The 17,563-nt window shown below is 45.1% G+C and overlaps 1 protein-coding gene across 3 annotated transcripts in view; it reads right to left on the bottom strand.

Moving 5' to 3' along the window:
• AMN1 (antagonist of mitotic exit network 1 homolog) overlaps positions 1-16,298 on the bottom strand; it is a 76,093-nt gene extending 59,795 nt beyond the window's left edge. Inside the window, exon 1 of one of the 3 annotated variants that reach the window (XM_032782975.1) lies at positions 16,018-16,298. In XM_032782975.1, the coding sequence (XP_032638866.1) occupies positions 16,018-16,079 (62 nt within the window). In that variant the 5' untranslated portion in view covers positions 16,080-16,298. Of the gene's footprint in view, positions 1-5,913; positions 6,031-16,017 lie in introns of those variants that run through there. The other 2 variants (XM_032782976.2, XM_032782978.2) reach the window with 2 other exon arrangements.
• Between the last annotated feature and the right edge of the window lie 1,265 nt (positions 16,299-17,563).

The following is a 17,563-nucleotide window of genomic DNA, read 5'->3' as shown; positions in this document are numbered from 1 at the left end:
GTGCAGAGTCCCCGTTGCGGGTGTGTTTTCTTTACCTTCATTAAAAGCCATATCACTCACTGTGTGTGTGTGTGTGTCTCGTCCCTGCAGAGCACTTAGGCACGTAACAGATAAGATTCTTGTATATTTCATTGTCTAGACTTTTGTAGAAGTCCCACAGGCTGCTTTCTCTGTGCTTATTTTGCTAAGCTGCCGAACACTGAAGTTCAATAACTTCCAACTGCAAATCTAGTGGCACTTCCTCTGGATCCACAGAAAAGTGATCTTCAATTAACTTCAATTGGACGTCGTCTTCTTTAGACAAAGTAAGTCTTCTGTCCATCAAAAGATTAATGTGCTTTGGGTATACTTCTCCTAACTCGGGGTGTTTGTGCTGAGGGATACACTGTGCACAAGTGGGAAGGTGACATATTTCACCTTTTGACAGCTGACTTCTGAAAAGTTTCAATTTCATTTTGAAAGCTTTCACTGCTGCACACGTTTGAAATATAAATTGATTTGTCCCCTGAAGTTGAATGTTGAGATCATTCAGGTGTGCTGTAATGTCACAAAAGAAAAAGAGATCTTGATTCCTGGACTCATTTTCAAGCTCTGGGAATTTTATGGGCCCATGTTCTATGGGCCCATGTTCAATTTTGCTACCTCCTCTTTCAAAGCAATGAAATGCTGGAGCACTCTTCCTCGACTCAACCACCTCACTTTCGTATGGTAGATTAAGTCACTGCACTTGGCGTCTACCCCTTCAAGAAAGACTGGAAATGTCCTATGTTTTAGTCCTCTAGAACAGATGTAGTTTACAATGGAAACTACCACTTACATTACATGCTCAAATTTTAAGACTTTGCTACACAAAACCTGCTGATGTATAATGCAGTGATGTTTGGTTATTTGTCTCCCGATAAATTCTTCAAGAAAAGTAACTGCTCCAACATTTTTTCCGCACATAGCTGGAGCACCATCAGTACAAATGGCCATCAAGTTTGTGAAATCTAATCTCGACTTATCATTCATGCACTTTATTACTTACTTTACTGGAGATTTCTTTTCCGGTTGTGCGACCTGTCATGGAGCACATGCCAGCAAGTTCTTCAGTAATTTCAAAGTTTTTATCAATTCTTTCTAATAAAAATAAGAAGTTGGGCGGTGTCTTTTAAATAGGTGCTTTCATCCATAGCTAGGGAGCAAAAGCAGAATTCACTGACCCTCTGCTTTAACTGATCACTTAGATTGGTAGAAATGTCAGCTATACTTTTCTGTACAGTCATGCGTTATAGACTGACATTCTCAAATATTCCCTTCTTTTCTGGACATAATTCAGATACAGCAATCAACATACACTTTTTAAAAAACTTCTGTGAAGCATTTTCCAGCAGCAGCAATTTCCTTAGAAATTTGAAAGCTTACTTTAGTAACCATATCATTCTCAGTGCTCACTTTCTTGAAAATTTGCTGTTCTTCACTAAGGTTTTTCGCTAAACTGGCTGCTTTATTTTTTCATTTGCGTTCAATTTGGTGAGATTGGGATGTTTAGTTTCAAAGTGCCGCCGAAGGTTGTATTCTTTCGGAATGGCTAACGTTTCATGACACACAAGGCATGGTATTTTGTCTTTGAAAACAGTACGTATTTATTCGTCCATTCAGTGTTGAAAACTCTGTGCTCTGATTCTATTTTTCTTTTTCTTTTCACTCGTGGTATACATTATGAAGCTCAAGATTTTGTTGAATAAATTCATACACTAGGGAAACACTCATAGTCACACACAAAGAGAAGAGATATCTCACGGCACATGGCACACTAGTAAGGCACTGACGGTGTGTGGAAGCCTGTAGAGGGGGAAAGAAACGGCACGCATAGGGTGACCAGATCACAGCAGTAAAATAGGACCCACCCCCTCCCCGCTCGGCCCCACCATCACACCCCTCTTCACTGCCTAGCCCCCCACTGGCTTGCTGCATCCTTCCTAGTCAGTCCTCCACTTACCACTCACCTCCTTTGATCTCCTCCCTCCCCTGCCAGAAACCCCCATGCCCACCCCTTCTGCTGGCTCACTGCTCGCCTCTTTGCTCACCCACTGCTTGCCCACCTGCTTGCCCCTGACTTGCCGCTCACCCCCTCGCCCTCCCCTAAAGTATAAAGCCTCATTCAAAGACCCAGGGGTCACTATATTACTGCACACAGCAGTCAATCAATGCAGTTGTAGATAAATCTCTGCATTATGCATTTTTGTATAACTTTTACATGACTTTGTATTGAACCTTGGTAATATGTATAGCAGGCCCCTAAAGTAGTATAATTAAGGTAAAAGAAAAATGTCTTCTTGCTAGAAGTAGAATAAGATCTTTCCCTCACTTTGTAATCAATTGCTCTGTTGAATGAATGAGGTGTGAATGACGAAGGTATGGAAGGCAGGCATCTCCAGACAGCTGCAACCCTTGGAAAGGGGACAGGAGCCAGACCAAGCACAATCAGACTTGTCAAGTGGGCTGACTAGAGAAGAGCAGACATACTGACGGCCTTGGGGGTTAGAAGCAAGCACCTTCCTTTGGGAACACCCTCTTTGCAGCATTGGGACAACCCCTAGTGCAGAGAAAAGCAGCAAAAAGTACCAATGGACCTAGTCCCAGATTTTGAATCTGGGAGATTTGTATAAGAGGGAAGCTGCTATTAAAGTGAGGTGTCTTGCAGAAAACCCTGGGTTTCGTCTTTTCAACATCAGAGCATCAAGCCAGATCGGCAGAAGCCAGCTCCACCGCTCCCCCATCTAACTCACTTGGCCAGTGAAGTTAAGGGGAGCAACTCATTGGTAACAGCAGCAAGACGGAGTGTGTTTCTGTCTGTGTATGTAAGTGCATGAGTGTGTTGGTGTGTAATCAATAAACGGGCCTCAGGCTGAGTCTCTGATCAAAAATGATGTGTGGGTGAATTTTTCCACAACAAGGGGTAGGCTGGGTCCCCAAGGATAACTATAGGCATTTCAACATCCCCAGGGGTTATTTTCTGGTCTGGAAAGTAAGTCCCTTGCTGCAGCCATTCACGCAGACCAGAGTTCCTGAAGATGCGAGCGTCATGTACCTTTCCCGGCCATCCCATGTTGATGTTGGTGAAACGTCCCTTGTGATCCACCAGTGTATGCAGCACCATTGAAAACTACCCCTTTCAGTTTATGTACTCACTGGCTTGGTGCTCCGGTCCCAAGATACGGATATGGGTTCCGTCTATCGCTCCATCACAGTTAGGGAATCCCATTGCAGCAAAGCCATCCACTATGACTTGCACATTTCCCAAAGTCATTACCCTTGATGGCAGCAGCTCAGTGATCGCGATGGGTACTGGGATCACAGCAGCCCCCACAGTAGATTTGCCCACTCTGAATTGATGCCCGACTGACCAGTAGCTGTCTGATGTTGCAAGCTTCAAGAGGGCTATCACCACTCACTTCTTAACTGTGAGGGCTGCTCTCATCTTGGTATTCTTGTGCTTCAGGGCAGGGGAAAGCAAGTCACAAAGTTCCAGGAAAGTGCCCTTACGCATGCTAAAGTTTTGCAGCCACTGGGAATCATCCCAGACCTGCAACACTATGCGGTCCCACCAGCCTGCGCTTGTTTCCTGGGCCCAGAATCGGTGTTCCAAGGCACAAAACTGCCCCATTATCACCATAATGTCCAAATTTCCAGGGGCTGTGTTTCAAGAGAAATCTGTGTCCATGTCCTCATCACTTTCGTCAACGTGCTGCCATCGCCTCCTTGCCTGCTTTTGCAGGTTCTAGCGCTGCATATACTGCAGGATAATGCATGAGGGGTTCACAGTGCTCATAACTGCCGCAACGATCTGAGCGGGCTCCATGCCTGCAGCGGTACAGCACCTGCAGGTGAGCAGAGTGGCAGCGGAGGTGTGACGATGGTTTGCAGCCCTACTGCATCGTCTGCTGCTAGAACAGGAAAGCAGAGTGGCAGCGGAAGCGGTCGTTCAGTGACGATGAGCAGAGGGGCAGCGGAAGCATGACGATGGTTTTCAGCCCTATTATACCATCAGCTGCCAGAGCAGGAGAGCAGAGTGGCAGCAGAAGTGTGATGATGGTTTGCAGCCCTATTGTACCGTCTGCTGCCAGCAGCACCCAGGATACAACAACGGTGGCTGAGCTGAGCAGGTTGCATGCTTGCCGTGGCATGGTGTCTGCACAGAAAAAAGGTGCGAAATGATTGTCTGCTGTTGCTCTCACAGAGGGAGAGGCGACTGACGACATGTACCCCAAACCACCCATGACAATGTTTTTGCTCCATCAGGCAGTGGGAGCTCAACTCAGAATTCCAATGGGTGGTGGAGAGTGCGGGAACCGTGGGATAGCTACCTACAGTGCAACGCTCTGAAAATCGACGCTAGCCTCGGTACTGTGGACACACTCTGCCGACTTAATGTGACTTAATGCGCTTAGTGAGGACACACAGAATCAACTGTATAAAATCGCTTCCTAAAAAATCGACTTCTATAAATTCGACCTAATTTTGTAGTATAGACATACTCTTATTTACAATGTCACCTGAAAGTGAGAACAGGAATTCACATGGCACTTTTGTAGCCAGCGTTGCAAGGTATTTACCTGCCAGATATGCTAAACATTTGTATGTCCCTTCATGCTTCAGCCACCATTCCAGAGGACATGCTTCCATGCTGATGATGCTTGTTAAAAAAATAATGCGTCAATTAAATTTGTGACTGTACACGTTGGCAGGGAAAACTGTAGGTCTTCTGCTTTGTTTTACTCGCACTCTGCATATATTTGATGCTATAGCAGTCTCGGATGATGACCCAGCATGTTCATTTTAAGAACACTTTCACAGCAGATTTGACAAACGCAAAAAAGGTACCAATGTGAGATTTCTAAAAATAGCTACAGCACTCAACCCAAGGTTTAAGAATCTGACGTGCCTTTCAAAATCTGACAGATATGCAGCATGTTTTCAGAAGTCTTAAAAGAGCTACATTTCCATAGAAAACTACAGAACCCGAACCATCAAAAAAGAAAATCAACCTTCTACTGATGGCATCTATCTCAAATGATGAAAATGAACACGCATCAATCCGCACTGCTTTGGATTATTATTGAGCAGAACCCATCATCAGCATGGACGCATGTCCTGTGGAATGGTGGTTGAAGCATGAAGGGACATATGGATCTTTAACGCATCTGGCATGTAAGTATCTTGCGACACCAGCTACAACAGTCCATGTGAACACTTGTTCTCACTTTCAGGTGACACTGTAATCAAGAAGCAGGCAGCATTATCTCCTGCAAATTGTAACTAACCTTGTTTGTCTGAGTGATTGGCTGACCAAGTAGTAGGACTGAGTGGACTTGTAGGCTCTAAAGTTTTACATTGTTTTATTTTTGAATTTAGGTTTTTTGTACATAATTCTACATCTGATCATTCAACTTTCATGATAAAGAGATTGCACTACAGTGCTTGTATGAGGTGAACTGAAAAATATTTTGTTTTTGTTTTTTACAGTGCAAATATTTGTAATAAAAAATAAATATAAAGTGAGTACTGTACACTTTGTATTCTGTGTTGTAATTGAAATTAATATATTTGAAAATGTAGTAAACATCCAGAAATATTTAGAAGGAAATGGTAATCTATTGTTGTTTAACAGCACGATTAATTATTTTTAATCCCACAATTAATTTTTTTTAATCATGCCACAGCCCTACAAATTAATTTTTTATTCTCCAGTATTTGAGCAAATAAACTACCATCTTGGATCCTTGCATGACTCATAGTCTTTTTGTGTAGTTCCCCTTTTTGAAGTTAAACGCAACTGTGGTGGACTTCTTGGGTATTTCCTCCCCAAAAAGGATGTTAAACTTAATTACATTTTGATTGCTATTATCAAGCCGGTTCAGATATATTCACCTCTTGGACCAGATCCTGTGTTCCGTTTAGGGGTAAATCAGGAATTGCCTCTCCCCTGGTGGAGTCCAGGACTAGCTGCTCCAAGAAGCAGTCATTTATGGTGTCTAGAAATTTGTCTCTGCATCCTGTCCTGAGGTGACATGCAGCCAGTCAATATGGGTATGGTTAAAATCCCCCATTGTTATTGATTTTTCTATTTTTGTAACCTCTCTAATCTCTGTGAGCATTTCACAATCACCATCCTGGTCAGATAGTTGGTAGTATATTCCTTCTGCTATACTCATTATTCAGTCATGGAATTTCTATCTATAGAGCTTCTATGGTACAGTTTGATTCATTTAAGATTTTTACTATACAAGATTATAAGATAAGCCTATAAGGTTTTTACTGTTAGTTACTAACAGCAAAGTTCGGAGGAGGACCTAGCACCTCATTTAGGAGGTCTCTCATGGTCTTGGTAGTCAAATGGGCCCTTTAAGTGAAAGTTCATTGTTCAAATCCTCCTTTCATATTCTCTACCTATGTATGAATCAGTGTTCCACTTCTCTCTCTGGTTACAAGCCTACAAACCTCGCTCCCTTTAATCTTATAAAAACAACTTTAATTTGCCTAATAAGAGCAAAGCTAATTATAATCAATTTTATCTAACAACTACCTTCCTCCTTATTTTTATATCAGGCTCCATCTTGCACTATCTATATTCCTTCACCTTTGTTAAAAATTTGGCAGCACATCAACACTTTATTCTATCCTGTACATTCTTCAAATTCCTGATCTTCCCTTGAGCTCTATCCTTCTAAATACTAGTTTCTTTGTTTTTTTTGTAACGGAAGTGTTTTACAGGGATAGTTGTGTTCCACTTCAGCTAAGAGGAAGACCACAAAGACAAAAACAGAGTTTGGAGTTTCAACCGTTCTGCTCCCTCATCTCTTCTTGCACCACTCCTGCCAGGCTTCTAAAACACAATTAAATTAGGCTTGTCTGTAGTGAACAATGCCCCTTCAAGGATGTAATTTATTTAATCCAAGGCCCAACACACATGCAAGCAAGTCTTCAGACCCAGCATCTTAGCTGGAAGGAGCAAGTTAATATTAGTCTGTATTCCCCATCTAAGTCCACCTGTCTCTTCTGCCCAGGCTCTTCACCTCTTTATTGGGACACACCTCGTGGAGTCAGGCCTACTGCCATCACCAGGGGAAGGGTTCCTTCACTTCTCTCAGTGTCTCTGCAGGGGTCAAACTATTGCAGCTATTCTCTGGAGTAGCGTGTTTTGGAATCTGCTCCCTGCCCCAGCAACACCTCTCCTAGATTCCCTTTTCTGCCGAACTCTCTAACCAGCTCTCCTGACAAGTCTCTTTCCTCAGGAGCTTCCTCTCTAAAGGCTTGGCTACATTGGCACTTTACAGCGCTGCAACTTTCGCGCTCAGGGGTATGAAAAAACACCCCCTTGAGCGCTGCAAGATGCAGCGCTGTAAAGCATCAATGTAATCAGGGCGGCAGCGCTGGGAGCATGGCTCCCAGCACTGCTAGCTGCACCCATAAAGGATGTGGTTTACGTGCAGCGCTGGGAGAGCTCTCTCCCAGCGCTGCCGCTCTGACCACACTCACACTTCAAAGCGCTGCCCTGGCAGCGCTTTGAAATTTCTAGTGTAGCCAAGGCCTAAGTATTGTGGAGCTCCCTGCCTGAGCCCTCATAAGTCTCTGTGAGGCCCTGGTGTTCTATAGCTAATTAACTGCAGCCCAGCCACCTAGGTAATTAACTACTGACAGATGGATCTGGGTTGGCTCATTCTCCTTAGCAGAGCCTGTCACAGGTAGGCTAGTCCCTGACTCCCTGGAAATGGCCAGCTCCCGTAATACAAAATGTGATATCTAGGCACAATAAACATTAAGTTTCCTTGGAAATAGAATGATACGTTTAAATATATAATTTTCAAAATTCAGTGAACATTATCCAAAAACTTTGTTGTCAAGTCAATCTTCAGTCTCAAACAAGTAAACAGTGCCCCGGCAAGATAAATATACATGTTCAGTGCAATTCTATACCCATTGTTGTTACGCAGGACAAATGCCCAAGGACATGAAAGGACAAGGCAACATATTTACTAACATCAACAGTGAGGAAATCCTGTTATCATTTGGAATCAGAGCCAGTATTAGAAAGAACTCAGAGGTACTTGATTTTTATCCCTATATTCATTCCTCTGTAGACTCTGTTGCCTCTTTCCAAGCAGTCTGATAATGCCAAAAGTGGTCACCCTCAGGGCCGGTGCAAGGATGTTTCGCACCCTAGGTGAAATTTCCACCTTGCACTCCCCCCATGCCCCCACCTTGAGCTCCCCGCCCCCACAGCAGCTCCTTCCCTCAGCCCTGAGGCGCCCCCCGACGGAAGCTCCCCACCCACCACCCTCCACCCTGAGGCACCCCCCCGCCCCAGCTCACCCCTGCTCCATGCACAAGCACCCCGAGCACACCATGGCTGCTTCACTTCTCCCACCTCCCAGGTTTGCGGTGCCCAAGTTGATTGGCGCTGCAAGCCTGGGAGGCAGTAGAAGTGAAGAGGCATTGGGGCAGGGGTGATCTGGGGCGAGGAGGTTCCCCTGCATGCCGCCCCCCCGCTTACTTGCTGCAGGTGGCCCTCCCTGCGCTCCCCTGCCCCAGCTCCCTCCGCCTAAATGCCAGCGGCGACCAGGGCGGCTGAAGATCCAGACGCTGGGGTTGCTGCCGAAGAAAATGGCGCCCCCCAAATCCCAGCACCCTAGGCGACTGCCTAGGTTGCCTAAATGGTTGCACCGGCCCTGGTCACCCTTAGGTCATCAATTGCTATCAAGCCCACGCTGCTAGTAGCAGTGTTCAAAAGTCACCTTCTAATAGTTTTTTGATGATTATAGTCTGGTTATCATTGAACAATTGTCCACATCACAAATGTAAAGGAAAAATAAGAGTAGGCCTAAACTCTGGTCAAGAAAACTGTATATGTGGTCAAAGGGCAGAAGGAGAGAGTGAGGAAAATTGCAAAGTAAAGTAATTGCAACAGCCAATCTTAAGAAACATGTAGTTGCAACAGCAAATGTTAGGAAAGCCATTAACTGCAAAAGAACAACCTGTTAATAAACAGGAAAGCTGGTTTTGTCTGTATTCCTAATAAGGGAAAAATATTAATAAAGAAATGGGCTTGATTTAATGTTGCCTTTGAGCTATATAAGCTTCTGTGTTCCTTTTGGGGGCAGAGCAGCCAGGCTGGTTGTCTCTTCCTGCATGCTTGTAATAAAGAAATCTCAGGCTGTTCTGATCCAAACACAACGCAGCATAAATTTTTCCACAACACAAATATCACTACCATATGTTGAACTTAACTGACAGTCTTATTGACAGTCACAGCAGAGAAGCTAAGGATTCAACGGGACATCAACAGTGAGAGACAATATTATCCTGATCAGGAGTGAGAAACATAGACAGGAATATGGAGAGGAAAATACTCTGCTATTACCTATTCCTGTTCTATGGATTAATAGAAGACTTCAGTCTTCATGGCTCTCAGGCTATGAAATTCACTTGAATTAACTCAGACACCTTACCTCAGACTCACTAATGCATGAGTAAACATAGGGGCAGCTCTAGGTTCCCCAGTCCCGCGGATTTGGAAGCTTGCCTGTGGGAGGTTCGCCGGTCCCACGGCTTCGGCGTACCCGCTGCCGAATTGCCGCCGAATCTGTGGGACCAGTGGACCTCCCGCAGGCAAGCCGCTGAGGGCTGTCTGACTGCCGCCCTCGCCGAGACCAGCAGGCTGCCCCCTGCAGCTTGCCGCCCCAAGCACACGCTTGGAGCGCTGGTGCCTGGAGCCGTCGCTGAGTAAACAATCACCTTTTTAAGGTTTTAAATCAACAACAAGCTCCACACAGACAGACCCCAGTACCTGTGAAGATCCCTGGCTCTAGGAGTCTGTCGATGGAGAGTATGTCTACACTGCAATTAAGAACCCATGGCTGGCCTGTGCCAGCTGACTCAGGCTAGTGGGTCATGGGCAAAGGGGCTGTTTAGCTGTGGTGTAGCCATTGCAGCTCAGGCTGCTGTCTAAGCTCTAGAACCCTCCTACCTTGCAGGGTCCTAGATCCTCGGCTCCAGCTTGAACCCAGGCTCCAGCCCAAGCCTGAATGTTTACACTGAAATTAAACAGTCCCTTAGCCCAAGCCCAACGAGCCTGAGTCAGCTGACATGGACCAGTTGCAGGTTTTTATTTGTAGTGTAGACATACAGAGAGAGCTCACTGTATACTTATGGTGGAATTCTGCGCCACTGCACATGTGCAGAATTTATGTCCCCTGAAGATTTCTTTGCTTCCCTGCAGAAAAATGACTTTCTGACAGGGAAGCAAAGGGAAGCCACAAGAGCGGTCATACGACCCTCCCCAACAGTACGTTTCAGGTATCCAGAGAAGTAAATCACTGGGGGGTAGGGGGCGGGGCTGGGAAAGACCCGGCTGGTGGCTCTTATCCTGCGCTGGGCTCAGCTGCTAGCCCCGACTGGGTTGGGAAGGACGGGATGGGACAGGGCCCTGGGGTCTTTCCGGGGCAGGCCTGGTCCTTGTGTGTAAGGGTTGTGTGCAGCCTCACCGCTGAGTCTGTGTCCCGGGGGGGGAGCTACACAGTGATCTCCCAGCTCTGTGCAGCTAGTGGCCTGTGCTCCTCAATGCCATGCTGGAGCCTCCACATTTATTTGACAAATAAAATTTTGCAGAATTGTAAAATATTGTGTGCAGAATTTGTAATTATTTGGCGCAGAATACCCTCAGGACTAACTGTAGAATCGGGTCTTAAGTGTTTACAGGATCGACGCCTTAATGAGACCGTATTAACTCACCTTTCATGAAAATTCCCAGCCTCAACATTAAAATCTCCTCATGCTCCCTAAACTAAGCAAAAGTTATAATAAATAAAATAATAAATAATAAAAGATATTTTACCTCCTCATTAAAAATATTTTCTTGCACAAGGGCAAATTGATTTTTGCAAAGCTAAATTAATGTAGTTTCCTGCACTTAATTTTCTTAACAAACTGATCAACAACAAAAAAAAACCTGGGCTTCATTATAAACCCTCTGCATACAAGCAAATCTCACTGGCTCTGTTCTGATGTGACAGTTGCGTAATCAGGTGGCAGAAATTTGAGAATACACAATCAAATACACACACATTAAGTAGTCCTTCTAGACACTGCATATTCAAATAAACACATCTGAAGCAGCATCAATTATATTACAATTTCTATCCATATTTAATTTGTACTGCACCATAAAGGGTGTGCAAAATATGAAATTTTAGACAAAGGTCAGTAGGACTTGCTTAGCACTGATGCTACTTAACATGAGAACAGATGAATAAAGTCTTTGCAGATATTTAGCATAAGATGTAAACAAATAAGGCCAAATTCTGCTCCCACGTACACCAATATAAATCTAGCTTAATTCCCCTGAAATATTTATATAGCTGAGAAAAAGGATTTGGCCTGTAGACTTATTATACACAATGACATGATGCACTGCAATGCTCTTCTTGCATGTTTTGTAAAACATCAGCTACAATAATAGGATGGGGGGAAAGCTTCTTTGAAGGAGACTGGATTATTTGAAGAAGGGAGGAATACAACTGCAATGTGTATGGTTCTTGGAGGCAACAAGGTGTGGGCTGTGGTGACAGCAGGGGCCAAACTGCATCTGAAATCTTACTAGAAACAAAAAGTGAGCAATGTGGACATGTTTTTTTAATTGTTTTCATATATGAAAACATTTTGATCTTTTATACTGAGTCCTTTAGATGACAGTGTAAAAAGATATAAACAACAACATGAAAAGGAAGCAGAGGTGCAAGAATTTTTCTCTCTCAAACTCTGAATCATGAAACACCTTTCATTATAATCTTTAAATGTTTAATCTTCCACATTTTTGAATCATTCACGCTGTAGGACAAGGAGCCCTCTTTCCCTAGACTGGGAGGGAGCATGATGACAGTTGCCAGAGTTGCCAATGGCAAAGATTTTTTTTTGCTAGATGTGGCCAGTAGTAATACCCAACATTTCTATAACATTTTTCATCTTCAAAACACTTTAAACAAAACCCATTAACTAATGTAATGAGTCTGGTAAAGGGAGTCTATAGTGTGCCAGGAGAGTTGACTCAAAGACTGTGCAAGCATACGCAGATAGACACATACCTGTGGGCAAAGTTGATCTACACTAGAAAATTACTTCAACTTGTACACCTTGCTGGGGCCCTAGGCATGGTTAAAAATGTAACCAAAGTAGGCCTTTTTAGAATAACAGCACTAGGTACCAGTTAACCACATGACTACATTCCTAAGAGAATGGTAATTGATCAAGTAAGCACAAATACATTCCTAAGAGGATGGTACAGAAACACACAGACCCCTTGTAAGATAAGAATGGAATGACAGGATAATGCAGAGGTTTTCAAAATGGGTGGCACAGAATATATTCTGGGGGAACATGGGAAGCTTGCGGGGGTGGGGAAAAGAGAGAAAGATTACTGCACTCATTCAGAGCTGGATGGCCAGAGAGCAATGGCTGTTGGTTGGATGCTGGAGGGAGGGGGAACGGAGAGACATAAACTACTAAAGGCACAAAGAAGGGGGCCATGATCAAATAAGCTTGAGAACTACTGGAATAACGGATGAGATTTTGTTCAAATTATCATGTACAAGGATGGTAACTAATAACATCTGGAATGTAATATGTAACTTGTTTGTATCAACGCGTAACAGGAGAATAATAGGCTAATACAAAGCTACTCCTCCTAAGGGATAATGCTGTGTTGATTGAGCTGATACCTTATCACTAGAATACATGTGTTAGCGTACTCATAACCCTGCTATATGGGATGCTGAGATGGTGCTTTGTTGACAATAAACCTAGCCAAGCCTTCGCCACCAAACCGAGCAATGGTCTTTCTTTATTATGAACATCAAGGTCTACTGAATCAACAATCTATGCTGGTGCAGGGAACAGTGGAGCTCTAGGAACAGCCTGGAGGAAAAAAAAAATCGATACCCTTGAGCGATGTAGTTAAGTTGACCTAAGTCCTAATGTACACAGTGGTACATCAACTGAAGAATTCTTCCACCAGTATAGCTACTGCCTCTCAGGGAGATGGATTTCCTACAGCAATGGGAGACATGGCCCCTGCTCTCACCACAGCCCACACCTTGTTGCCTTCCTGTCACTGTAGTAAGTGTCTATTCTGAAGCCAGGCCACTAGCATTTTAAGTGCAGACATAGCCTGAGCGTCCACACTTAGGCCTCGTCTACACTACAGAGTTTTGTCAATGCAAGTTACTTTGATATACAGACACCACTGTAGCATGTCTACACTATGCTCCTTGTGTCAGTGGAGCTCACCCACAAGAGCAGCTTTCGCATTGACACAGAGAGCAGTGCACTGTGGGTAACTATCCCACTGTGCAACTGGCTGCAGGGGTCTTTGGGAAAGGTTTGCAATGCCTCATGAGGGCAGATACAGTATCACATGATGAAGGTTTCTCAATCCCATCATTCCATGGGCATCCTACTAGATTGCCAGCCACTCTTCAACTGCCCTGGTAACCTGCAACCCAACCATCTCTGTCAGAAAGCATGGATCCTGCACTGCTGTTCAGTATTGTGCTGTGCATTATGAACACAAAGCTATAAGAGGAACCCAGCTGGGGGGCACTATGTGGCTGGGGGATGCCTTAATGGAGCATATTAACACTTAGCCAAAGTAATGTGTGTGGCTGTAGTGTGCTGAGCCTGTTATTATTTGTTTGCACCATGCTATAAACCTTGCACTGATTGCTGTGTGCACCCAAAAAATAACACCTTTTAAATCACTTTTTAAAGTAGCACTGGGTAATATAACTGAACAGTAACACAAGAAGCCCACTGAAGTGAGTCTGTGCATGTATGTGTGAGAGAGAGGTAGAGAGTCTATGTGAGAGTGTGTGTGCTGGGGGAATCTGAGAGACTGCAGAGGGTGAGTGTGTATGTGAGAGAGAAAGCGTGAATGTTGGGGGAGAGTGACTGTGTCGGCATGCTGTCTCTTTAAGTTCAGACTGCAACCAGAAATAACCAATCCTGAGGCAGAAGCTGGTGCACAGATAGCTGGTGTTCTCCTGTCCCCCATCCCAGCTCAGCGGAGATCAGTACACGGGCAGTGGGAGGGGAAACGCTGATATTAGCCCCTGCCTCCCTACCCAGCTATGCACTGCACAGCAGTCTTCCCCCTGCAACCGCTGTAACAGCAGCCTGCCCTGCGTGCCGCCCTGGTCCTATGTGAGCTTTCCATGATTCAGAACTTCCTGGGGCTTTGAAATGGGAGGAGCGCATGCCCACGTAGCTGGATGCAGGGCAGCAGAGTTCAAAACAGTGAGCACAGGGGTCACAGTGGGTACTGTAAGGTATCTACTGGACGTCAAGTTACTGCAGCGTAACGAATGCAGCATCTACACTGATGCTTTGTCGATCTGACTTTGCTGCAAAAAGCTCTATGCCTCTTGTCAAGGTGGTTTTCTTTTGTGGGCAAAGCAGGAGAGTTTTGTCGGCAGGAGGAACGTTGTAGTGTGTACACCTCTGCTGTTTTGACAACAAAATCTGCCTTTTGCCAACAAAACTGTGTAGCGTAGACCAGGCCTAAGCCTTTGCCTATACTAGACAGGCCTTGTTGGAAGAGCTGTACCAGCAAGTCCTCATAGCATGGACATAGCTTATACCTGCAAGACTGTGCTTTTGCTAGTATTGCTTATATCAATTCCCCAAACAAAATATAATATACCAGCAAAAACACTTTTTTGATGGTATAACTGTATCTACATTAGGCTTTTACCAGGACAAATATATATATATATCACACTCCTAAGAAACATTACTGTACTGGCAAATTCTAGAGCAGACCAGTGCTCAGTATGCTGAACTGGTAATGATGCTAACATATTGAGCAAGCGCAAGATGTTATGCTACGTTGTTCACTCAGTAAGTTGACCAAACTGAATCAGTCCCATAAGGCTCTATGACTAGGCCAAAGCTGAAGTGGAAAATTACTGCTTGGGGGGGAGGGATAGCTCAGTGGTTTGAGCCCTGGCCTGCTGAACCCAGGGTTGTGAGCTCAGTCCTTGAGAGGACCATTTAGGGATCTGGGGCAAAAATCTGTCTCGGGATTGGCCCTGCTTTGACCAGGGGATTGGACTAGATGACCCCCTGAGGTCCCTTCCAACTCTGACATTCTATGAAGCCACTGTTAGATATAATGCAGACCTGGCAGTGGTAGTTTTACCATGTAAGAAAGGGAATTGTATGAAGAGCTGTGCAATTGGCTCTTGCAAACAGATGTATTAAGAAAAAATATGTACACTGATTTATTGCTATCACCTTATCCAGCTATGCTTGTATTATGGTATGTAACTAAGGGTTGGTCTACACTGGGAAACTAGGTTGATAGAACTGTCACTCTGGGGTATGAAAATCCACCCCCCAAGCAACACAGTTAAATTGACCTAAGCCTGGGCGTGGACAATGCTAGGTCACTGGGAGACAATAAAGGCTGAGGAATATAACATGGGAGAACGCAATAAGGAGCTAGGCAAGGTATAACATGCAGGAGTTCTGGGGCAGTAAGAGCTGGGGATAGTTATAACATGCAAGAGAGCATTCCGGGTCTGGGGGTATAAAGTGCCGGGGACATGAAGAGGCTGGGGGGTTATAGCATGGGCGCAATAAGGGGCAGGGGATATGAAGTGCACGGGGGATTAAGGGGAGGAAGGTATAACACACAGGGGGCAATAAGAGGAGGAGGATATAACGTGCAGGGGGGTAGAACACACAGGTCCCAGGGCAGTGAGGGGGTGGGAGGTACAACAGGCAGGTGGGGGGGCAATAAGAGCTAGGGGTGGTTATAACACGTGGGAGGCAATAAGGGCAGAGTTACTCATGACGCGGGGGGGGGAACAGGACAATAACGGGGATACGACACACGGGTCCACTCGGTCAGGGTAGTGGAGCGGATTGAGGGCGGTACATGAACAGGCGTGTGGGGGAGGGGGCGCGGTCCGAGCCACTCACAGGTCCAGGAGGAGCCGGACGCCCCCGCAGGCCCCGTCCCAGCCCCCGCCCGGAGCATTCATGGCCCAGGCCGCTCGCTCTCGGCCCTGCAGCCCAGCTGCTCTTTAGGGTCCATCCGCCATTTCCGTAGGACGCACAGTGCCGAACCGGGCCGCTTTTCACTCCCGCTCCTCACACGTCCAACGGGTGTCGGGCTACCGAGACCCCCAACGCGCGGGGCTTTCCGTGTGGTCACTGCCTCGCAGTGAAATCGCGGCGCTACGTTTTTCAAGAAGGCGACGAGTTTGTAGCGATCCCCTTACGGTAGTTGAGGGATGATGGGAAATGTAGTCGTTGTCAGGGAGCGGCTTCTTCCCTGAATGGCAGGAGGACTCTCGAGAGCAGAGGTTTTCCCAGAGTCCCGGGGAAAAGTAGACTCAGACACGCAGCTGGTGCTCAGTCCAGTATTGTCAACCCCAGGGGTCAAAAACAATGAGCCAAGCCCCCCAAAATTATGAAACTGCTTTAGTAATAATGAGATTTGTAGAAATAGTGGAGTCACAGAAATGTGGCTCTGGAAGAGACCTTTGAGTGGTCATCGAATGCAGCCCCCTGCATTAATGTAGGCTCATAAACCTGGACCATACCTGCCAGTGTCTGTCTAACCTGTTCCTAAAAACCTCCATGCAACAGGGATTCCATAATAACAAATAGTTTTGGGTTCCTTTTGTTGCCTTAGTTTCTAAGGTTCATGCAAGTCACCTTTTCAGGCTTTTCTCGACAATCGTGAGGATTAGAAACTTGCTTTTTTTAAAAATAAGGAAAGAAAGAAAGCTAAGATTCCCAGCTGCAAGAGTTGATGCTTCAAGAAAAAGAGTAAATATTGTGAAACTCATGAGATTTGGCAACAATGTTCTCCCTGTCCTTGAAGTCTGACTCCACTGAGGGTTAAGACTGTGGTCTATAGACTTGAAGGAAAGACTCGACACCAGGTTGCAGGATAACTGAGGGGGTGAAAAAAGGCCCCTTTTCCGGGCTCACTTCCCTCTTTTATTATCTCTTTTCTCCCTCCTTGCACATGCGTAATTACATGTTTACTACGCTCAGAGGGTAAATCTTTCCACTACATATAAGGTTACAAAGCCATATTATATTGCGATTACATGTTGCTCAATCAGCTAATTATTATGAATTGGGCAGCTCAAGGGCTATAAGGCACAACGCCAAAAGGCGAACAAAACAATATTTGATTAATGCTAATAGGCCAAAGGGGAGACAACTTCCCTTCCGAGGAAGGAAGGTCGCGTTCCGGTCAGAGAGGATCGGGTGTGCCCATCCACGGCCAGAAACGCGATGTTCCAGTCGGGGGAATGGCCTCCGCTTCAAGATGGAAGATAATATCCCTACATAGACTATTTTTGCACCAATTTAACTAAATTTATTAATGCAGTATAAACTAAGATAAACAAATAAATCAGAAAACAAGATAACTGCATCCACATCACGGGATTTTATTAATTTAATTACATTGGTTGCTATATTAATTTAGTTGAATTAGTGCCAAAAC

This window comes from Chelonoidis abingdonii, chromosome 1, assembly GCF_003597395.2.
Source record: "Chelonoidis abingdonii isolate Lonesome George chromosome 1, CheloAbing_2.0, whole genome shotgun sequence".
NCBI lineage: Eukaryota > Metazoa > Chordata > Testudines > Testudinidae > Chelonoidis > Chelonoidis abingdonii.
Note: the sequence above shows the minus strand (reverse complement) of the source record. Positions and strands in the feature narration are given on the sequence as shown.